The sequence below is a fragment of the Stegostoma tigrinum genome, chromosome 44 (genome assembly GCF_030684315.1).
Source record: "Stegostoma tigrinum isolate sSteTig4 chromosome 44, sSteTig4.hap1, whole genome shotgun sequence".
Taxonomy (NCBI): Eukaryota; Metazoa; Chordata; class Chondrichthyes; order Orectolobiformes; family Stegostomatidae; genus Stegostoma; species Stegostoma tigrinum.
The window spans coordinates 3,839,225-3,864,065 of NC_081397.1; the positions used below are offsets into that span (position 1 = coordinate 3,839,225).

General features: G+C 41.5%; 1 protein-coding gene and 1 pseudogene across 1 annotated transcript; one reads left to right on the forward strand and one right to left on the reverse strand.

Annotated features, from left to right (window-relative positions):
* Window positions 1-515: 515 nt before the first annotated feature.
* On the reverse strand, window positions 516-4,256 carry LOC132206892 (probable G-protein coupled receptor 139). Its single transcript, XM_059641997.1, has 2 exons — window positions 3,991-4,256; window positions 516-1,408 (listed from the first exon to the last, which is right to left on the reverse strand). The coding sequence occupies exons 1-2, from the start codon at window positions 4,169-4,171 to the stop codon at window positions 516-518; spliced, it is 1,074 nt and encodes a 357-aa protein (XP_059497980.1). The 5' UTR covers window positions 4,172-4,256.
* Window positions 4,257-4,453: 197 nt separating this feature from the next.
* Window positions 4,454-24,376, forward strand: LOC132206893 (uncharacterized; annotated as a pseudogene).
* The last annotated feature ends 465 nt before the right edge of the window (window positions 24,377-24,841 follow it).

Here is a 24,841-nt window from a genome sequence, read left to right on the forward strand (position 1 = left end):
CTGGAAGCTTAAGACAGGGTCTGCATACCTATGTGTAGGCAGGTAAAGGGCATTAATTCATAGAAATATAGAAATCAATGGGATGTTATCCCAATAACATCTCACTATGACCATTTCCTCATTGTTCTGTTGCTTAACTGACTCTTAATTCTCTATGTCCCGGTCATAGGTCGAGTCCAATTGACACCTGACTTATTGTTCTGTGGACTGTGTTTCCAACTACTCATGTCCTACTGTTCCTCATGAAGAATATCTAACCAGTGCTGGAAGTTGTCTGCTGTGAGGTTTCATCCTATTCACACCCGTTGTGTTGTACAATTCTCACTACTTCTACATTATCCATTTCTCTTCGATGTTGTTGATGCATTGTGCTGTCATATTGCTGATCCTCCAGTACTCCCCTTTTGCTCATTACGAAGTGCTGGTTGGAGATTTTCTTTAACCCATGCTGGCCTGTGCTTTATCATCATCCGGCACTCACATCTTGTTTATGCCGCTGGGTCTTTTGCCTGTTCTCAGTTGCTTTGTTTATTCAGGAGTTTATAAATTGGTATTAGGGTATATTTCACTGCGGCCTTCAATTGTTGTCTGAACTTGGACTGAGTCGCCACATAAATAAAAGAATTTGTGCAGCAACTTAAATTTCTCAGCATATAAGCAACTTGTTCAAGCACACCGAAAGGGTCAACTATGTAACCATCAAAATCGAAAAAATATAGGATGTAAACCAACCACAGGAGGATAAAGTTGCCTGATATGGTGAAAAGTAATACCATAGACTTCCTCCTGCTCTGCACCTCTTGGTCATTGTGATGTTTATGCATTTTCTGTTGCTTCAGTCCCTTGCGGACATGATTGGCCATCAAAATGTATCTGACTATTAGAGTATTGCACAACAGAATTAAAATGAATGGCAATAGTGGTGTTAAAACCTTCTCAAACACTCTAAATGCAGCCCACCTTGGATCTCTAAAGTAGCTTTGTGTATTAGAACAGCGCCATTCCACATTGTCAGTTATCCATCGAGGTTTATATCTAAAGTAGATAGGAATGCTTTTCAAACACAAGAGAACTGTAATTGTTGCTAGAACCACAGTCACAGTTTTTTCAGTACAATATTTAGATTTCAGCTTCTGGCAGGAAATGGCAACAAATCGATCAAAAGTGAAAGAGACAGTAAACCAGACAGAACAATCTATGGAAATACGGATAACGACATAGAGAGGGCGACATACAGCAGTGAGTTTCAGGACATTTAGTTGGAAAGTATAATTGTTTATTCGGCGGAGTATGACCTCAGTTACAATGACCAGGAGATCCGATAAGGCCATGGCTACCAGGTAACGAGTGATGCACTTTGAGAGCCCACACTTGCCCCGGCAGAGAATGAGAACTACGATTATGTTAGCTGTAAAGAGAGAAAAAGAAAAACACAGTGTGAGATGTCTGTATATTTTCCAGGACAAACAAACATCATTTCTGAGCCAGGAAGCTGAATATTTTTGTCCTGAAATCATTACTTGAGACCATCTCACAACAACACATGTAGCTACCACTGTGTTGGCTGTGATACTGATTGTTCCATGATCTGCGCAGGGTTAACATGCTGCCACAGAGTCATCGAGCTCTTCAGCATGATCCAAGTCATCAGTACCAACCATATAGCCTAAATTCACTGAGTCCAATTTGCCATCATTTGGGCCACATCCCTCTACACTCTTTCTATTCATAACCTTATCCAAATGGCTTCTAAATGTTGTAACTGTAGCAGCCTTCACTACTTCAGCTGGATGCTCATTCCATACATCAGCTAGCCTCTGTGTCAAAACTTTGCCCCTTAGGTCCGTTTTAAATACTTCATGTGTCTCACCTTAAACCCATGCCTTCTAGTTATGGACTCCCCCAACCCGGGGAAAAGCCCTTGGCTATTCAACCTATCCATACCCTCATGATCATATGAACCTCTATAATGACACCCCTCAAACTCTAACCTGACATGGAAAATAGCCCCAGACTATCTTTCCTTTCAATGTAATAGAGCCCTCTAACACTGGCAACATTCTTCGAAATATTTTCTGAACCCTTTCAAGTTTCACATCATTCCTCCTGTCACAGGGAGACAAGAACTGAACACAATATTCCAAAAGTGCCTGAGAGACTCTCCTGTACAATCACAACATTATGTCCCAACTCCTACACTCAGTTCACAGGCCAAGAATGGAAAGCGTACCAAACACGTGGTTCACGAACCAACCTGCATCCTCACTTTCAGAGAACCATGGGCCTGCCTTCCAAGCCCTCTTTTTGTGAAAAAAAAGTTTCAAACGTTATGTGAACAAGAATTGACCCTGCCTATCTCCAATTTTACAACCCCGGGGTGTACAGAATCAGTCGAACCACCAAAGAAAGCACGTCCACCGGCTAAATATATTAGTTAGGAACCGCGAAAACAGCAGTTTCCCGATCTGAATCCGTTTTCTTACTGCTGCTGGATATACACATAACTCAAACTTGTCTCATTTTGAGAAGAAGGACATGGTCATCGTGGAAAACCCTCTTCTTGAGTCGTGCAGGTTCCTTTCCATGCACCCACCCTGTGCTATCAGAGACTCCCTCTCTCTCCGGTCTTTGTCCCATTTCCTATTCATGTTATAAATTAGATACACTTAAACTGCAGTTTCCACTACTGGGACATCCAGTCCTTGACTCTTCCTGAATAACAGCAGCAGCTCAGAGCACCATTTCCAGCAAACTATCCACAGCTGCTCCAAAAACTTTCAAACAAGAGAATGAGCCAAACTGCTCTGGGAACCACGTTAGATGTCTATTACAGGGACCTTATCCTGATGCTGAACACATGATCATCTTGGAGTGAATAACAGAGGCATTCGGTAGACGTTTTAAAAACAAATTTTGAAGCTGTGTGCCAAACATGCTGTCAGCCCCTTTCCGATATGAAGCATCACATGGCTCACCCAGGGAAGTGAATGATACCCGAACGAATTCCATTCCATTATTTCTGAGATTCATAACACCAGCACTCGATAATCTCAGGTGATGAAGCCCAGGCACTGGAAAATATTGAGTGTCTAAAACTCACTATAAAAACGGATCAGCCAACTAGTTGCTGAAATATTCGTCAGGATCGCCACATCATTTGAAATGTTCAATTATATTATATTTTGAACCCAACTCAAATAACCAGCCAAGGTACAATAAACCGAGGCCGGATAGCAGCCCAACATGAGGAACGTTGCAATATAGTGCTGATTTGCTCAGTACCCACCTCGCGACAAGATGCCAAGCATGGAAAAAAATTCCAAGTCATGCTGTGTGTGACTGGAAGTAGTGCTTGCAAAAGTTCATATCTCTGTATCTACATTGCTATAAGGACAAGGCGAGTGAGAGGAGTTTCAGATGTAAAACCTAGTATGAAGGAAAGAACAGAGGGGAGTCTGTTTAGGTACGCACAAGTGGCACGCGTTCCATACAGCAGTGTTTTAAAAGCAGATGTGTTGATCTGGTGAATGGTATTCTGAAGGAGAAGGAGATAGGAGTTGAAAAGATCTGAACACAGATTCAGAAATCAGCTCAAGGTCAAAGGGATCAACACAGTTATGATCAGTCTGTTTCAAACCCGATATTACGCATCAATGGGATGGAGTTTGAGTAAGGGAACAGGGACTGTGACCGGAACACTCGGCATTTACCTCAATGTTCACAATATTTAAACAACATTGACAGTAATGTCCTGAATGATGGTTTCCAGCTGAGGTGAGCATCTAAACAGAGTCACACATTGTTCGCTATCAGAAACAAAAAAGGGGAGAGTGAATGAACAAGTTTTCTAATGCAGCGTGTACAGTGAATGACGGGATGCAGAGTTTCATCAGAAACAGTAACATGCATAAAGTAGGCTGAGTAAATGATATGAACAGTAATGCAGGTAAACTTGTTTTACGAAAATAATAAAAGAGCAATCAGTCTTACCAGGAACACCAATGATTGCCAGGATGGGGTAATAAAAAAATTCAATCATGGAAACGATATATTGGATTTGTATTGGTAATGGAAACATATAATAAAAAGTAGAAAGAGACAACATATCCCAGTAATAATCCCTGTCCATTGTTGTAACATTCCAGTCAATCACCATCAGGTTCCGGTCCATTCTTGGAAAATTACAGCCAATTGTTGTCAGATTCTGCCCTCCCAATCGGTCGATCTGGAGTTCCTGATCGCTGCTCGTGCTGGAAGTGATGTTCCTGCTGATTCTACTGGATCACACATTGAAAATGCCTGCTTCTAATAGAAGTGAGGAACCCTCCAGGGTCACAGTTTGAATCTATGGAGACTGACATCAATTAAAGACATCAAACAGACAACTTTCGTTCACCCTGTTCAGTCTAACACACTTTGTATCACAATAAATTACAAAATGTATGTATTGCGGATGGGATTTATGAGGGTTGCTGAGGTAAGGAATCGTGCAAATAGCTCAGAAATTAAACATAATCATTCAATCTTCTTTGTGGGAACAGTGCCACATAAGAAAGGCATATGATCCTGAGGGGTCTTGATGGGCAGAATGTTGAACGGGTGTTCATACTTCTGAGAGGTGTCTTGGAGATCATGATATCAGGGAGAACAGTTCAAAAACTAGGTGTATTCAACTCAGGAAAGTGATGAGAAGAAATGTATTCCGTCAGAGCGTGATGAGAATTACAGCCTGAGTTCCAGGGAAATTCTATGATGATGAGACTCTGAAGGTTTCTGGGGAAGACAGAAGAGTGAGGTTGAGGCAACAAACAGATCAGCTGTAATTCATTTATTGGTGGAGCAAGCTTCAGCGGTCAAATGACATATTTGACATTGAGCAGCAGTTGCGGGTGACATCTGGAAGACACACTGCAGAAGTTCAACACGGTTCCGACAACAGTACCTTCCTCAACCATGCCCCCACCAACATGTTCCCATTCAAACCACTCACTATCTATCTTTGGGTATTGTTTTCACATTCACTGATGGGGCATGGGCTTTGCTAGTTTGCCAATATGTATGCACGTTGTTCATTGTCCCCTGAGATGATGGTGGTGAGTGGCCTCCCTGAACCACTGCAGTCTACTTGTTGGAGGTGGACCCACAAATAGCAAGTTAATTCCAGTGTCTTCACCCAGTGAAAGCAAAGTAATTGTGATATAATTCCAAGCTAGAACAGTGAGTGCCTTCGTGAAGAATATGCAGAAGTTGATGTCCCCGTGTAGCCTCTGCTTTTCTCCTTTTAGACAAATGCAGTCGTGTGTTTGGAAGGTGCTGTGTAAGGATATTTGGTGAACTTCTGCAGTGCATGTTGCAGATAGTATCCACTGCTGCTATTGAGAGGCTGTTATGGATGGAATGGTTGCTTCTGGACTTGGTGCCAATCAAGCATGCAGCTTTCTCTTGGATGGCATCTTTTTGAGTGATGTTGGAGATGAACCCTTCCAGGGAAATGGAGAGTATTCCATCACAATTCTGACGTTTGCCTTCTGGATGGAGCATAGACTGAGGGGAATCAGAGTCTGAGCTACGCGTCGGATCACACATGATCTCACTGGCTCACTTGTTCACACAATGTCTGGTCTCACTGGCTCCTTCCTTCCAGCGATCACACCGTCTGATGTGCTTCTGTCCTCAGCAAAATTGCATATTAACAGTCTGATGATGAACAGGAAAGCTGTTTCGCACCCTCACTGAAGACTACTGATCATCAATCTTCTCTATTTCCTTTCAGTGTTCAGCCCTTCCAGGTCATCCATACGCAGAACATTTATATGGTGCTGCCTCACACCCATGCCTCACCTCTGAGCTTACACAGTGTTCGTTTCAGAGCAAGTCAGTGTGAGAGCCTACAGTGGCTTTCAGAGCAGGGCTTGACTCTCTACTTCTTCACAGTTGGTCAGAGCATCTGTGAATCATCTGCTACTCGGCAAAATTAAGGTAGGTATCACACAGCCTGTGTCATCTGGACTTGTCTGCAGTTGTATGAAGTTTGGTGAGTATGACCGCCAAAGATCATACACATTCACAGTGATCTCTCTCGCAGCACATTTTAACAACGACTGTTTTATACTGAATAATGTTTGTACTTTAATGACTGGGTGCGCCCAGTTGGGGAAATCATGTGTTGAACAATGCAGAACATTTGTCTTAAGTTCAAATCATCGGCTCAAAATTATGTCCTAGAAATGTTGATGTGAACACGAACATTCTGAGAACAGTGAAATTGAGTGATCTGTTTATCATATGATGTAGGAGAAGAATTCAGCAACTGAGGCTATCGAATCTGCTCAGCTATTCGACTCCAGCCAGTGACTCGCTTCTGGAATGCGCTGCCCAGGCTGGCCTGGGTTCAGATTGCCTTCAGCTCTGGGATCTGGCCCAGAACTTGATACTGGGACTCATCTCCTGGACCAGCCTGGGGTCAGACAGCCTTTCTCTACAGGCTCCAGCCATCAACCAAGTTCTGGGACTCGGAATGTTAGGGATACAAGATTTTGCATGACCACTCAAAATTTTCATTCATACTGAAGAATAATGAAGGAGAGAAGCTGGCAGAGTAAGTTTGTGTATCAAGGAATATTTTCCTGCTGATGCTTTCTGCCCCAATTATTGCAAACTATTACTGTGAACCTCTTTGACAACTTTAGAAACAGATAACATATGCAGTTTAAGATGCCCCAATTACAACTCACTCATCACATAAATACATGCAACTCAGCCATCATATATGTGATTGCTCAGCATTACATGTAAATGAAGCCACTGTGCCGACATGTATGATATGCTGTTAATCCAGATGAGAGCAAAAAAAAGCTTTTTATATAAAAACAAAACATGAGGAACTAATTTAGAGAAGGATAATGGCATCATTATGCATGTTTATAATAATCGTTTTACACTCCTCCGCAGACATTAACATTCCTTCACTGTTGGCACTCTATTTTTTTTTCCTTTCATAAGTGTTATGACTGCTCATGGTTCTTAGTTATCAGAAATTGGATACTGCTGGCTATTCCTTGGGATTAAAGTGGTCGAAAAATATTGTTAACTGAAGTGGTCAGAATTGTGGCCATCGTAATATGATTAATAGATTTCTCACAACAAGGTCTTATTAATTTGTGGCGTAATGAGAGCCACTATTAGCACTGAAGCAGTCCTGGGTAGACAAGAATTGACAGAACCCCTTTGTGTCAGTTAAATTAATCTTTTTCTGTGTAATGTGGGATGAAATGAAAAATATGCTTGACTCACAGAAACTCTTGTGATTGCAATCACATATACGCGTGCACATGTCTGCACACAATAATATTTTTATTTATTTGACATTGATGGATTTGATTGGATACTTGTAGAATCGTCCTCTGAGATTGAAATTATCTTGATGGGAGAACTCCCTTGAAAAACCTTCACTGGGGCCTCTTCTACCAGCTAATCCAAATTGTATTATTTTTTGATGTTCAAAGAAAATTCCTTCTCTCACATTAATTATGATCCTTCAGGTAATTGTCACTAATTATTACATCCATCCATTCTGATACACTGAAGGCCTAAATGATACGGACCAAAAGCCTGAGAAGGAGAGAGAAGCTCCCACCGTGCTAACAGGGAGGATTGAATAGTAGATGCAAAGGTCAGTGGTGCAGTAATGTGGTTGAGGAAGATTCATGAGGAAACTCCAAGGATGGGCAATAAGGAAACCTGGAGAAGGTCATGAGGTCATGCGATGAACTGAGGTTTTCTTCCATTGACCAGGCAGTCACGTGATTGCCTTGATTGGATGTGTGCTCAATCAATTCAAAATATGATTTGTTGTGATATTGAAAGATGGGTAAAAAAATGAAGTGTATAAATATTGATGCCTGAAGTTGATCAGTGAAGGAGATTCTTTGGCCAAACAAGCTTCTTTTCACCAGAGTAAATTTAATAAACTCTTTAACACTGTAAATGTGGTCTGAGTATTGACTGATTAATTTCATCGTCCCACCTTAACAACACTTTCATATCATTTAATTTCATTCTGATAGTTCAAAGCACTGACAGTCAGGCAGGTTGTAATCATCCGTACAGTTTGTGAAGGACTGAAGCATTAGAGCAAACGAGAGAATAGGGGTGACTGAGTTATAGACCCGACACAAGTCTATGGTTCTACTCTTTACTGTTTCGGGTATCTTCGTCCTCCTACCATTAGAAAACGTAGATTTGTTTTAGCTACGAATTTTCATGATCAGATCGTAATAATGACAATTTTTGTAGGCATTTTGAAAAATCTGGCCAATGTTGCAGAACTTATATCACTGTACAAGCACAATTATTTGGTGGTCTGATTCAATCAAAGTTCAGAGGCAAGTTGAAGATTGTGATGTCATACCCAGTGACTTCATTCTCGGCGTTAATTTTCACACACACTCCCACACTACCTAAATCGCTGTGGGTGTGCAGTCGACAGATAAAGCTCCTTATCGCGTTGGTTGGGAAACAAAATATAAATGATGTTGTAATAGTTCCTACTTTTCAGATTCTTTGGCTGTCTTCCTCTTTCTCCCTTCTCAATATGGCCAAAATCGCTTCTCCTAAAAAAAAACACATCTCTTCTTGCATCTATCCAATCAGTCTTTTGACCTCTAACGTCCTCAAATCTGACTCACTAAATCATGCTATTTTTGATTTAAGAAAATATGTATGACATTGCATAGCAGCAGAGAAGGACTTTTCATCAGAAATATTAAGCATCATAGCAGTGGGCTTTAAATGAATTATGATTGAAAATATGACACTATGAGAAAGCTTGATACAGTAAATAAATCCCAAGAAGCTGTGGATGCTGTAAATCAGAAAAAGAAACAAAGTTTGCTGGAAAACCTCAGCAGGTCTGACAGTATGTGTGGAGAGAAATCAGAGTTAACGTTTTGGGTCCATTGACTATTCCTCAGAGTTCACCCTGATTTCTGTCCAAAGTCACTGCCAGACATGCCGACCTTTTCCAGAAAATTCTGTTTTTTTAGATGGTAGATATTCAAGATAGGACTTTCAACGAGGAAGACACTTCCGAACTGGCCAATCGTTCTAACAATGAAGCCTGTATAACTGACAGAGCAGTGAGGGAGTTTATTCTTTCTCATGGCTGTCGATTATTTGTATGTAAGTTGCCAGAATTCCACAACAGGGCTGTTTTTTTTTCGGGGGAGTATTATTGGGATTGGTCAGGGAACAGGCCATGATCAGGTTATCAAATGCCTTTTTATGGCAACACAGTGGCTCAGTGGTTAGCACTGCAGCCTTCCAGCTCCAGGGACCCAGGTTCGATTCCAGCCTCGGGCAACTGTCTGCGTGAAGTTTACACATTCTCCCCGTGTCTGCGTGGGTTTCCTCTGGATGGTCCAGTTTCCTCTCACAGTCCAGAGATGTGCACGCTAGGTGTATTGGCCATGCTAAATTGTCCACAGTGTTCAGGAGTGTGTGATTGTCGAGGAACGGGACTGGATGGGAAGCTTCAAGTGTGGACTTGTTGGGCCAAATGGCCTGTTTCCACACTGTAGGGAGTCTAATCTAATCCAATAGCAGCTCAGCTTTGAACAGCCTTGGGACTCCTCTGGCCCCTATATCCATTATTGTGAACATTTCAATCGTGAAAACGGTGTGATCAAATTCCACGGAAGGAAAACAACAACAACAAAGAAGAAGAACAATACATTACAGGAACTGGCCCTTTGGCCCTCTAACCCTGGACCAACACATTTTTCCCATCCATACAAAAACGGCCTTCACTGGCAGAATCCGTACCCCATTCCTTGGAATGCTGCTGTTGTGCCTGCTTCCAGCACCTCCTCTCACAACACAGTCAGTAACCTTTTGGTGAAAAACCTGCCCGAAACATTTGTTTTATACTCCCTCCCCCCGCCATTCCCCCTCATACATTGACCCTGCAATTGACTACTCCACTCTGTGAAAAAAAAACCTCACACTTTCCACTTTATCCAAGCCACTCACAATCTTATAAACTTCTATTAGTTCGCTCCCTAACTCCTGCATTCCAGTGAAAACAAACTGAATCTAGCCAAGCTTTCTTCACAGCTAAAATCCCCCATATCAGGCTATATCTTGCAAAACCTCTTCTGGATCCTCTCCAAAGCATCCACATCCTTCTGGGCATGCGGCGACCAGAGCGGGAAGCAATATTCAAAGTGTTGCCTCACTAAAGATTGATACAGCTGCAGCATAACTTGTCTATCCTTGTAATCAATGTTCCTTCCAATGCAGGCAAGCATTCCATGAGCTTTTCTCACTACCTTATCAACCCGTACTGCCAACTTCAGTGATGTATGAGGTTGTAAAACCAGGCACCACTGCACATTAATATTCTTGAGGATTCTGCCATATACTGTACAATTCCCATCTGCACTTGACCTTCCAAAGTGCATCAACTCACATTTGTCCGGATTCAAATTCATCTGCCATTTTGTGCCTATGTGCTGACTCAGATACAAGCCATCCAAGCGAACCGCATAAATATGATTTTCTTTAAAGCAATAGATAAAATCATTCAGCTGAACAATGCAAAAGCATCTGTCACCAACAGAAGGTAAACTTTAGGCCTCATTCTTTCTGTCCACTGACTTTATTTGTGGATTAGTGCTACTCCTTTCTGAGAGTTTACTACAGGCGTGGAGCTGCTACCACTTTCTAAGTCTTTCATATATAACCTGTTGGTGTAAACTTATTTGCGTACTTTTTTTCTCAATCTGAAATCAGTACCAATTTCCTTGTGCAATAAAGCTTTTGTTCTCCATTCTATTTGTACATTTTCATGCGGGAATATTACTGAGGTGAGTATTAAGTTTTCATAAGAATTGCGAATCAGACATTGATAACAAACTCTAATTAGATCCTAAATATAAACATGTGTGAAATATTCACAATGCCTCACATATGGGCACCGTGCTGGAACTGTGAACGGCTGTATGATATTTGCAAGCCCCAGCAAAGGGAGGTAAACGTGACATCGTCTGTGTACGGTTGAGTGATTTTCACACAAACACATTCACACAGTCCATCAGAGGGGGTTTCGGAAATGTGACAAGATCTGCGTGTGTGTGCAACTGTTGACACTGCTGAGATGAATATCCTCGAAATGAATATTTTTCAAGAGTATTCACTCTAGAAAATGACAATGTTGTCGAGGAGAATACTGAGATACAGGCTACTAGACTCGGTGGGATTGAGGTTCACAAGGAAGAGGTATTAGAAATCATTCAGAGGGTGAAGATAGATAAGTCCCCTGGGCCGGATGGGATTTATCCTCGGATCCTCAGGGAAGCCACGGAGGAGACTGCTGAGCCTTTGGCATTGATCTTTAACTCATCATTGTCTACAGGAATAGTGCCAGATGGCTGGAGGATAGCAAATGTGGTTCCCCTGTTCAAGAAGGGGAGTAGAGACAACCCTGGTAATTATAGACCAGTGAACTTTACCTCAGTTGTTGGTAAAGTGTTGGAAAAGGATTTAAGAGATAGGATTTATAATCATCTAGAAAAGAATAAATTGATTAGGGATAGTCAGCACGGTTTTGTGAAGGGAAGGTTGTGCCTCACAAACTTTATTGAGTTCTTTGAGAAGGTGACCAAACAGGTATATGAGAGTAAAGCGCTTGATGTGGTGTATATGGATTTCAGCAAGGCGTTCAATAAGGTTCCCCACAATAGGCCATTGTACAAAATGTGGAGGAATGGGATTGTGGGAGACATAGCAGTTTGGATCGGAAATTGGCTTGCTGAAAGAAGACAGAGGGTGGTAGTTGATGGGAAATGTTCACCCTGGAGACCAGTTACTAGTGGTGTACCGCAAGGGTCGTTGATGGGGACACCGCTGTTTGTCATTTTTATAAATGACCTGGATGAGGGCGCAGAAGGACGGGTTAGTAAATTTACAGACGACACTAAGGTCGTTGGAGTTGTGGAGAGTGACGAAGGATGCTGTAGGTTGTAGAGAGACATAGATAAGCTGCAGAGCTGGGCTGAGAGGTGGCAAATGGAGTTTAATGCAGACAAGTGTGAGGTGATGCACTTTGGTAGGACTAACCATAAGTCAAAGTACAGGGCTAATGGTAAGATTCTTAGTAGTGTAGATGAGCAGAGAGATCGCGGTGTCCGTGTACACAGATCCTTGAAAGTTGCCACCAAGGTTGACAGGGCTGTTAAGAAGGCAGACACTGTTTTAGCTTTTCTTAACAGAGGGATCGAGTTCTGGAACAAAGAAGTTATGGTGGAGCTGTACAAATCTCTGATGCGGTGTCACTTGGAGTATTGTGTAGCGTTCTGGTCACCGCATTAGAAGAAGAATGTTGAAGCTTTGGAAAGGGTGCAGAGGAGATTTACTAGGATGTTGCCTGGTATGGGGGGAAGGTCTTACAAGGAAAGGCTGAGGCTCTTGAGGCTGTTTTCATTGGAGAGAAGAAGGTTGAGAGGTGACTTAATTGAAACATATAAAATAATCAGAGGGTTAGATAGGGTGGATAGGGAAAGCCTTTTTCCTCGGATGGTGGCGGTGAGCATGAGACGGCAAAGTTTTAAGTTGAGGGGTGAAAGATATAGGACAGATGTCAGAGGTAGTTTCTTTACTCAGAGAGTAGTAAGGGAATGGAATGCTTTGCCTGCGACGGTAGTAGATTCGCCAATTTTAGGTACATTGAAGTCGTCATTGGTTAATTATATGGACGTACATGGAATAGTGTAGGTTAGATGGGCTTCAGATCAGTATGACAGGTCGGCAGAACATCGAGGGCCGAAGGCCCTGTACTGTGCTGTTATGTTCTATGTTCTATGTTCTATGAGAGTTTAAACATACTTAAAACGATTTATTTCATAAGATCCTGATCAGCATTCAGAAACAAACTGTTGATGGAAACGTAAATCAATCATGTGATGTTCTTTCACCTGCTGTAAGTATTTAAGTACATTTGTTTAATAACCTGATCTAAAATCATGTAATACACTTCAGTTCACTTGTAAAGTAGATTTATGATCGTTTGTCGAGTCATTTTATGGTTACTGCCTCATAGGCTTAGGTTCAATTATTTAGCAAACAATATTCAATTGGATGATTGATTTGTGTTCATTTTCACAAATCCCAAAGTCTTTAAAGTCAAATTTCAGACCCTCCTCATTGTCTTGGCCTCCCAATGTCACATTTCACCGCCCATTTCCATCTTTGTCAGTCCTCCACACACCCGCAGCCCTGCCCGACCACCCACCAACGTCCTGCTCTGCGGCAGTCATGTTTGAGCGACTTCACCTGCATTATTTCTTGTTTTCTTTTCGTTTTTTTTCAAATTTTGAAATCTCAAATCAACAATAAAATGATTTGGCACTTCCATGTCATCAGATGAGAGAGAGTTTGAGCAGTGCAGAGGTTGACATTAAACCAGAAGGAAAAAACTTACTGACAGCGAAGAAGGCCTATGAGTTTCCCCCACTTTCCCATTGGTGACGGCAGGAGGTGACAGAAATACAGGCCTTTCACAGCCCTGAGAGTAAGGAGTGAAAGAAGTGCATGCATGATACCCACCATGCTGTTTTGCAAATTTATTTTGCCTGAGCATGGTCTCACAAGGATTTTGGCAAATTTATTTTCAACGAGACAATTCACTTACGATTGTCTCTTCTGTCAAAATAAGCAGAAAGCAGTCCGGTTGAAGAAACCTGGTGCAGCAAAAAAGGCGGAACAATTCAAACCTGATGAAATTTCATCATAACAGAAGGAAGCTGCAAATACAATGTAGTTTAAACCGAATGTGTCGGAATACGTCTCTTGGATAAAGATCAAGGTCAGTGAGGGTGAGTGCAGGAGTTAGACGCTGTCTTGAAGCAAAATCCAAAGACAGTTTACAAGCTCATTAAAAACAGAACACATGTTCACAGCTTTCTACTCAGCACGGTGCTTCTGACTGAAATTTTCGAGGGCGTGAACATGCGAGTAGATGAGGACAGTAGAACCGATGCAGGTTATGTAGATTTCAGCGCAGCCATTGGGGTGAAAGAAGGATCAAGAAGGATCAAGACAAGTGCGTACTAAATGAATGCCAGAGCACTAAACAGCTGAGAGGAGCAAAGAGAACTTCGGGTGCTGGTCCAAAGATCATTTATTTGGGACAAAATGTTGACAAGATGTATCAGAGGACAAACAAAACATCTAACTTTTTTACTGTGGCACAGAGTATACCAGCACGGAGCGTACTCTGGAGCTGTACAATGTTTTAGAAGAACTGGATAGACTTGTGTGGAGCTGGCTGAACACAGCAGGCCAAGCAGGATCTCGTGCTCCTCAGATGCTGTTTGGTCTGCTGTGTTCATCTAGCTCCACACTTTGTTATGTCGGATTCTCCAGCATCTGCAGTTCCTATTATCTCTGCATAGACTTGTGTTGGCTTATGTAGAGCAGATACAGCTGAGTGGTAGAGGTGGAGTTTCAGTGAGGTGTGTGAAGAAGGCAAGGAAGGGTCAAGGGACAACAGAGGAGATAACTTTAAGGTGAAGAGAAGGGGCTTTATGGGGCGGGTAGTGGATTATTCTGTTTCTCAACCACAGGCCTGAGAATGTAGTTCCATGGAGGGCAGTCGAAGCAGGAAACCTCACAAACGTTGAACCGAATGTGAATGAGTCCGACCAACATCAGAACAGACAAAAACATGGACAACGGTTTTGAAAATGCAATTACCGGCAACTGGACAGTGCAGATCCAATTTGCAACTTCTTTGCTGTCAGTGTCTGTGTCTCTCAGAGAAATGTTAAAAGATCCTGTGGTCAGGGAAACGCCTTCCGTTATTTTCCCCTCCAACACTAAGTTTTCTTTTGTTTCGTGTCTGTGCCCATGTATGTACAAAGACCGAGTTAATAAGATTGTTTTGAGCTCAAAGTCGCAGTGTTATGTGCGATGATTCATAACTGTTTTCCCCCCTTACACTGTCTGTATTTGCAAGCAATCGACATTCGTGTTAAATACAGAAACCCAACCTCATCCTTACATTTCACTAACCGAGGTCAGAATGGCATTTGGATTGTGGAAATTTGTGTACTTTCTACATTCGCTTTGTTTGCCGACAATAAGAGGGAGAGTTGACTTGCATCCCAACAGCTCAGTGAGACATAACAACAGGGACTGGCTCACGAATGCCCCTGAGGGAAGAGGATACGCCGCCTGTGCCTGGTATGGTTTGTGTATGTTTGTGGACAAGCATCAATCTGATTGGATCTTAATTGCCACCTGGTAATTAGGGATGGGCAATGAATGTTGGCCTTGCCATTGACATCCGCTTCCTGTGAACGATGACCAAAAGACAATCAGTTCCCACCATATCATTTGAGAACCTGATACACGAGTCACAACTGCATCAATCTATGTGTCGTTTGCGACTGACCCCGAAATGTAATTTCACTCAAGTCCTGTATATGCGTCACAAACAGCAGAAGTAAGAAACGAGATCTGTTGAAGTGTCTTTGCAGTAGATGTGTAGCTAAGATACAAATCAACGAATCCGGGGATTTAGTGGGCAGTGGTAGCTTCTGTTGATACTACAAGTACTACTGTTTATCGAGTTCAGATCCATTCGACAGGTTTCAAGGTTGAGACAGAGAATTCAAAGGAGCGAAGGGAAATGCCAGTGGTGAAACAGGGAAGTGGAATGATCGTGGTTATGAAAACAGTGTAAATTAAACGTCAATTAAACATGTAATGATGAAGTAAATGCTCAAAAGTTATCATCAACATGGCAGGAATTATTTGGTGAACTTGGACCAAACAACATTGGACTCAGTTCTGCGAAATACAGGCAGGACATCTCGGAAAACAACAGGCTCCTGGAAACAGGGCACTTGAAACGCAAACAGCCTTTGGTCAGGGAATGAGTTTAAGAGCTCGGATGTCATGTTGCTGTTTTGGTGAGGCCGTACTGAGTACTGTGTTTGATTCTGATCGTCAGGTTAGGAGAAGGAGGCAGAAGATTCGGAGACGGTGCAGAAGAGGTTTCCCTGAATGTTGCCTGGATTAGATGCGGAACAACACCACATTTACAGACAACTCCAGAGAGCTGTACACACCAACAGCATACACATACGTGGATTAGGATCAGGAACAGGAAACTGAAACAACATTCCTGTCCAAAGTAGGATCCTTGGAGAAAAGGGCAATAATTCTGAAAAAAAATTCAGCAATTCCAAATGTGCCGATCACATTTGTGTTTTAGATCAGCTGGTATGGCCTGGGGTTTGTAGCGGAGGCAGAAAGAGTTAATTCCAATAAAATTTAAATGAAAATCTGGAGTGCAGCTTGATATCAGAAGGGAGAATGTCACTCGTGTTGCTTGTGTATGCCATGGAGGAATGAACAAGTTGATGAAGACTGAGAATATAAAGAAGGAGGATAGAAACCTGTCGAATGGATCTGAACTCGATAAACAGTAGTACTTGTATTCAGACCTAATACTTGAGCACAATCGACATCCTCATTTGAAAAAGTGAAATAAAGCATCTGGTTTGAATGTACTTAATTGAATCATATTCAAAATCATAATAAGAGAAACCACGTGTCCTTCTTGCAATTGTAACATGAGAAAATGAGTATTGGATAGCTATTGTCATCCGCTTTTTGAAACAACATTGAGAACAAGTTGAAAAGTACAGATCACAGAACAAAATAAGAGTGTCAGGAAAACTCACGTGAAGAAAACAGACAATAGAATAAAACCAATCTAGAAACAGGTGACATAATACTGGATAGTCAGCGAGTCTTTCCAAAGCAAGATCATACGATAACAATTCCTTGGCTATGATAACATGGTGTGAAGCTGGACGAACACAGCGGGCCAAGCAGAATCAGAGGAACAGGAAAGCTTGATGTTTCGGGTTGGGACCCTTCTTCAGAAATTGGCAGGACACTTTGTTTTCCTGAAGGCCTTTGGTGAATTAACACATAACAGAACCCTATGTATTTGGACGGGAAGTGCTTTTAGGGGACAAGCAGCACAATAGACCGGCAGTGGCATATTAAAATAAACACAATGCAGGGTGCAGGCTTTAAACAGATCTGCTGAGACTGATGAAAGTTGTGAAGTGCAAAAAAATCACATGATTGTTCTCAACAGACACTATCCTGAGAAAATAATAAACTAAGATGAAGCAACCTCGATTTTCGATTTTGGTGCATTTTCCATACTCGTGATAGACTGAACAATACATATTTATTTTAACTCAACCCATTCCAGAACTGAAAGAAGTGAATTTCTTATTGTATTGTGAACATATGGAAATCTTTGTTCACTGTTGTTCGAAGCAGGTACAATATGAACCTTCTGTATTTGCCCCTCTCTCCTTAGTGTCTCAACGAAATGACACAACATCCTGTGGTAACAGTGTTAGGTTCATTTTTTGAGACCCTCACGGACTTGCTGCAATAACAAGACACTGACCTGTTTAGAGAAAAGCAAATCCTTTATTACAAAGCAAGTCCAAGCTGTGGGGAATCACTGTACTCAACCCGGCATAGAGTGCAGAAATACCAAAGTGTGGAGCTGGATGAACACAGCAGGCCAAGCAGCATCTTAGGAGCACAAAGCTGACATTTCGGCCCGAGACACTTCATCAGAAGAGGCGGATGGGGGGACGGTTCTGAAATAAATAAGGAGAGTTGGGCAGGCGGAACGAAGATGGATAGAGGAGAAGATAGGTGTAGAGAAGAGTACAGGTGGGGAGTTAGGCAGGGCATATGTCTGTCCAGGGAGGACGGACAGTTCAAGTGGGCGGGAAGAGGTTGGTCAGTAGGAAATGGAGGTGTGGCTTGAGGCGGGAGGAGGGGACGGGTCCAGGAAGAACAGGTGAGGGAGGTGGGGACGAGCTAGGCTGGTTTTGGGATGCAGTGGGGGAGGGAAGATTTTAAAGCTTGTGAAATCCACAGTGATACCATTGGGCTGCAGGGTTCCCGATTGGAATATGAGTTGCTGTTCCTGCAACCTTCGGGTGGCATCATTATGGCACTGCAGGAAGCCCAGGATAGACATGTCATCGAAGGAATGGGAGGGGAGTTAAAATGGTTCACGACTGGGAGGTGCAGTCCGAGCGTAGGTGAGTCTTGTAAGCGATTCTCCCCGAGCAGTGCACAGCCCCAGCTTTTTATACTGTATCAAGTGCATAATACATAAAGCAATTATACATCTGACAATAGCGTGTTACATGAAATAATCACTACATCGGACAATGACATAATACACAAACAACTATTACATTGAAAGCATAAAGACAGCAGGGTAAAGCATCGATCATGCTAATGACAGGAGGCGATTCCAAGTTGCTGAAGGGACAGAATGTAATTACAAGCCGCCAAAGTTTCTGGCTTGAACAAAAGTCAGTGCCCTGGCCCCTTCAGCAGAAGCACAAGTTACATTATTTACAGGACCTCAGAAATCGCACACCATTACAAGCGCTGCCCAACGAATCTTATTTGAGAGTGTTTCCACATACCCCTGTGCAGGAAGATAAGGATTTACAATGTTTACACCTAATTCTAGTCAGGCAGGAAGTTTTAAGGCAGTGTCTGCATACATCTGTGTCAGCAGATAAAGAGCATTAATTTATAGAAAATGTAGAAATCAGTGGGATGTTATCCAAAGAACATCTCAACAGCAGAGATTGATTCAGGTTTCAGAAGCAAATACATTGCAAAGTCTTAAATATCAGGTGTAAGGTTTTCATCATTTGCAGAAATGATTGACTGGCATGAGGCCAATTTTATTCCTCACTGAGACAAAAACTAATATTCAAAACTGTGGCCCTCAGGCTTGCAGGACTGTAAAGGTAGGCGTAGATAATGAAGACACCCAATATCCACAGAGTAAAAAAAAGACTTGAAAAATTATTTGATTTCTACAAGAGTACTGTCAGCTTCACTAATTTTCATAATTTATTAATATCTGTTTCTGTTCCATATTGTGATCACCAGAACAAGTTGAAAATGCACCAGTTTATTTGCAAAACTAGCATTTGGCTCTGTACGAGAACAGTGATGATCTGTTTCTGTTCAAAAGGCAGCAAACAAATGTGGATACATTTATTTTTACAGAGCTATTACAGCATATTTGTATCCAGCAAACTTTTTTGTTAAATCTATTACAGCATTGAAGACAATATCAGTTCCATGAAACAGAGAGATCACTCACTTAAGAAAATAGCATTCATAAGTAGAACAATTGAAATTTTCAGTTTAAGAAGGACCTGTTTTCAATCACCACTTGTGTGTTGCTCAGAAAAGAAATTAAATGTGGAAGATATTCAGCTTTGTCTCATCAGGATAATCACAGTTTGTACCAATACGCGTGGGAACCAAAAGCCATACTGCGTGGAAGGTGAGTTACAATTTGTTGGGAAAATGTGGCTGATTAGTAGAAAGTGCTATTGTTGTTGATGATTGATAGTTGACAGATAATTTTCTTGAGAAAAAGAAATTCGAGATGTATTGTTTGCGACTATTCACAACTTCTCCCTGAAAAAAAAAAGAATGACCAAAAGGATGTCAAATGTTTTGAGGCATTCACACGGGACTGTCTGCATGCTATTTCTGCCTACAAAGAATCGTATTGTGTATTCATCTATTTCTTTCGAGTATACACAGTGCTTCACGTACAAACACAACTCATCATCAATGTTCTCATACAGAGCAAATGTTACTTTCCCAAATAAATTGTTACAATTAGTACAAACAAATTGGTACAATGGCAACTTGTTCTGATGATCACAATATGGAAGTCAGTTAAAACAAATATTTGAGAAAACTTTATTATTTCAGCTGGTTATCTATATCCAACACTGATAGATAATTCAAGTATCAGATAGTGGCTTATGTTAGCTCAACTACATAGTAACCAATACTCAGTCTGATTTCCCTCCTCTTGCTTTGAATTACTTTGCATCAGGGAATTTGGCTGAGCAGTGATCGACTGAATAATTTCACAATACATGCAATATTTTCATAATTCATGAACTTGAGACATTTAATCTCGGTTGAGGAAAACCAGGAAATGAAAAGTACACGTGAACCAATAAACTCTTATCATTATTCAAGTGTTCGAGTAAATGTGACCACTACATCAGAATGAAGCATCACAGAGTCAAATCAGCAAATTGTTTCTATAAAGGTTAACACAAAGTTAAGGAGAAACTGAGTTTTTTTATGTTGAGTTGGAACATGCATTTTTACTGTTATTTGTCCCTGATAGCTGTCTACAATTTCCGTGCATTCGACTCAGAAATAAAATGCCCCTGATGCATTTCATTTATACTCAATGTGGATGCCGAGGGAATATTACAGTTACAGCATTTGTTTCATTTTGCTGTATTTCTTAAAAATGAAACAAACACATTTCAGCAGCTAAGAAATTCACTGGTGTGATAAATTATATTCAACAGTGAGACTGAGATGCTCAGTCACAAATGCAATAATTATTCGGAGAGACATCGAGTATTACAACATATACAACATATTCTGGCATAGATTCCATCAGGACCCAGGCACTTGTCTACACTCATACTTTTTAATACACACAAAAACATCTTCCTTTGTAAGAGTAACTTGGCTTAGAAATTTGACCCTCCACACCTTGAGATCATCCTCCACCAACTTTGTCTCTTTTCTGAATACCAACACAAAGTACATGCTTAGGATCTCACCTAACTTTTCCGGCTACACACATAGGTTCCCTCCTTAGTCCTTCTATGGGCCAACCATTTCCCCCCTACCCCGTTGCTTTTTATATCGGTATACAAGGGCATCAGATTCTCCTTAATCCTGTATGCTGATGACTTTTCATGATCCATTTCAGACCTTCTAATTCCCGGTTTAATTGTTTTTTTCTGATTTTCCTCATATACTTCAAGGGCTTCGTCAGTATCCATCCTCCCGGACCTTATGCATGCTTCCATTTACTTTTTGACCAAAGTCATAAGATCTCTGGTCACCCAAGGTTCACGTTACTTGCTGTAGCAATCCTTCATTCTCACAGGAACATGGCGCTCCTGAGCTTTTATCACTTGCCATATGAAATACTCCCATGTATCCGATATGGGTTCCCATCAAACAGCTGCAACCAGTCCAAATTCTCCAGTTCCTGCCTAATATTGGTGTAGTTCACTTATCCCCAGTTTAACAACTTCACCTGCGGTCTGCTGTTATCCCTACCCATGAGTATCCTCAAACTCTCACAGCATTATAGGGTAGTTTCTGATGTTGATGTCGTCCATGTATATTACTGAATTCAGGCCATTTGAGAGCACATATTGATGGGGTAGCATATAAGGTGAGACCAGGAAAGGTTGGCCGTTCCCTTCCCTGAAGGGAATTAGTGAGTCAGAGAGTTTTTTTTAAACATGGTTTCATGCTTGTCATGAGATTTTTATTGAACTCCAAGTTCGAACACCTGCCATGGTGCGATTCGAATCCAGGTTGTTGGAACATTACCCAAGGCTCAGGATTAATACTCCAGTCACAATTCCATAAAGTAGTGGAATGAAACTTATTCGAAGGAAACAAATACTAATAGTGATATTGTGCTGGGAAAATGAATGAGATTAAAGTTCAATGAATTCCCTGAGCCTGATTATCTGTGTTGAAAGTCTTCCCTGAGGAGGCCGTAAAAGTAACGGATGCATTGGTGGTTGTCTTTCAAGTTCGGTAGATTGTGGAACAGAAGAGGGGAGTTAATGTAACCCCAACGTTTAAAGGCAAAGGAGGCACAGAGAAAACAGGCAATTAGAGACAGACTGCCTTGACACTGGGTGAGGGGAAAATGCGAGAGCCCATTCTAAAATGATTAACAACAGAGCACTTGGAAAACGGTAACAGCGTTAGCATGGAGTTACAGAAGAGAAATAATGCTGGACAAATCCAATGGAAGTTTGGTTAGAAGAGATTAAAATACAAAATGAAAGTACATGTGATTTTGACAATGTTCTAACTTGGACAAAGAACAAGTTGGCAAACAGGAAGCGGAATGGAAATAAATGAACCTTTTTTTCTGAGTAGCAGCCAGTGACTGTTGATGTTCCACGGTGATCAGTGCTACGGACCCAGCTAATTGCAATATATGTATTGATAAAGAGCAGGAAGTGGCATGGGGAGAGAATGGGATCAGGGGACTGAGGTGGATTATCTGCCATGATGATATTGAATAATGAAGCTGGGCTTGAAGGACATACTCCGGCATCTATTCACTATGATTTATGTGCAGGACCAACCAATGCTGTTTGGGATGGTGTTCCAGCATTTGGACACTGTGACACCAAAGGAATGGCGACATAGGTCAAAAAGCTTTCTGAAAACTCCTCAGATGCACCAAGAACTGCAGAGTCTCTCAAGCAATTTCTGTTTTTTTTTTCAATTGGTACACACAGCTGCAACTGTCGACTGATAGTGTAGAAGGTGAATGTTTAACATTGGACCATAGGAACAGGATGAGGCCATTCAGCCTCTCGAGCCCACTCTTGCTTATTCTAGCTCATGGTTAATCAACTCCCGTGATGTCATATTCCCAAGCTAGCCCTCTATCAATGATGTAATGACGAAAAGGAAATCTCATCAGTCTCCATCTTGGAGTAAATTAATGATCAAGTTTCCATCGCCGTCTAGCATAGAGATTTCATTGGGGCCACCGTTGGAGTGAAGATGTTCCTGTTCTTCCTGATCTGAATGATTGTCTTTAATTCTGAGGCTGTGCTCCCTTACTTGAAGTCCAACAACCAGGCAAAACATACTTTCTACATCAACTGTGTCTGTCCTTTCAAGAATGTTCCAAGTTTCTGAGAACGTTGGCCATTCCGAAATCTTCTTGATGTGTACAGATTAAAATCAGCTAAATATTGAAACATTTCTTGATCATTATCTGCTTTCAAGTGTTTACCAATCAGAGATTTAATTGGAGATAAATTAACTGAAGCTCTGAACAAAATCTCCAACAATTACTCAACAGTAAATACTAAACCATGAAATGTTACTGAGGAATTTGCTATAACTGTACAGCTGACATGGAAAATCACTTTCTCTCTGTTCCAGTTGAAGGTGTCGAACAGAAATACAAAGACACACTCTGGATACAAGCAGAAAAACTGAATGTGAAAACTATCCAAATAAAGGTAAAGATTTTCCAGCTGGGTGATTGATGCACTCACTTCAGGTTCATCTCAATTGTACGACGTCAGGCAGTTGTACAACATGTATTGCTGGTAAGAGGCTGAGACCATGAAGAGTGGGGAGAGAAACATCTCCAGGGTGACCTGGAAAACATACAACCTGTTCAATTGTTTTTGGCGGAGAAATTTCATATCTGGGAGAGCGGTAGCAGTGATTGGTGTCCCAGGGATTTTAAAAACATCAATAGTACGAAGATTGTTTATGACTGAGAAACTGGCAAAATATACCCACAGTTTGTTTTCAGTTTTAAAATCAGGGATTTGAGCGCTATGAGCTATAAAATAAACCTGACGAGTCTGATAGTTGGCCACGATCCTTATTATGGGAATATTCTGGGAGGGCGCTGGAAGAATCCAGAGAGGTTGCTGTTTACATTTGACAGTATGATGAGTTTAAGGAGAATATAGAATTTGCCGAGTCGGAGAAATACAGAACCTGAGTTTGTGTGAACAGATCCCGAATGCTGGTGTGAAGTGTGTGTTCTTGTTTATGGTTTATTACAGCACAAGCTGTTCCCAGGATGTTCAGTGCCAGTGACTACCCGCTCCACTGCAATACATTTATTGGAAAAGGCTGAGATCCTGGGCTTTCTACGTGACACATGGAATGAATATTTCAACATGTTTTTGGAAGTTCAGACGGTGGCAGCAGCCATTTACAAACACGTGGAAGAGAACAAGACCGTCCACACCACGAGCGATATTCCTCTGTCCTGCTGGGCCCTTGGTCTGTCTCTGCATCCCTTTTTCACACAATCTGACAGGGAGTTCGCAAGGCCATCACCCAACTCTATTCCCACTATATTTAAACATTCTGAGACACCATGGCCGAGAGATTGAAAACCCCCACAATACGTCACTGAAACTTGGTGAGATGGCCTTCACAGCAGTCATTGAGGCGAAGATTGTGTCTAGTGATGAAAATCGTGTACGATCTGCAACATTCCCAGTTCCTGTCTGGATTTATGATGAACATTTTCGAGAAAGATGATTCTTTCCACAGTGTGGTTTACACCTTCCCACATCTCACCATTCAAGAGTTTGTAGCTTCTCTTGATGTATTCCCGTCTCCATATCCTGTGAATACCCAGAGCCTCAGTGAGGAATACAGTTGATTTGTGATAATTCTGCATTTTATTGCTGGTCTCTCCTTCTCACGAACAGCCTGGAGATTTATATGGTTGCTCCAACCTGTTGAGAGGTTCACTGCGTGAAGGAGAAGGTTTGAAAGTCAGATTGGAAACACAGCAAGTCAAAACTGATGAAAGGAACCTTCTGATTATGTAGCACATTTTGTCTGAGATTCAGAAAAAAAGCATTGGCTCAGATTGTACTTGGTTCTGCAGAAATCCTTTCGTTTTGTGGGTTGGACCTAAAACCAGTTGAGTGTGTAGTCCTGTCACATCTCATATCCTATGTGATGAAATAAGGGAACATGATTTGGAATCCTGCAGTATTGAGATTGAAAGCTTTCCGCAACTGATACCTGCAGTTCACAAATGTCTGGTGTTGAGGTAATTCTTTACTTTCTCTAACTGGGAAGCAAATTGTCGAACGATCACAAAAAGAAACAAATGATT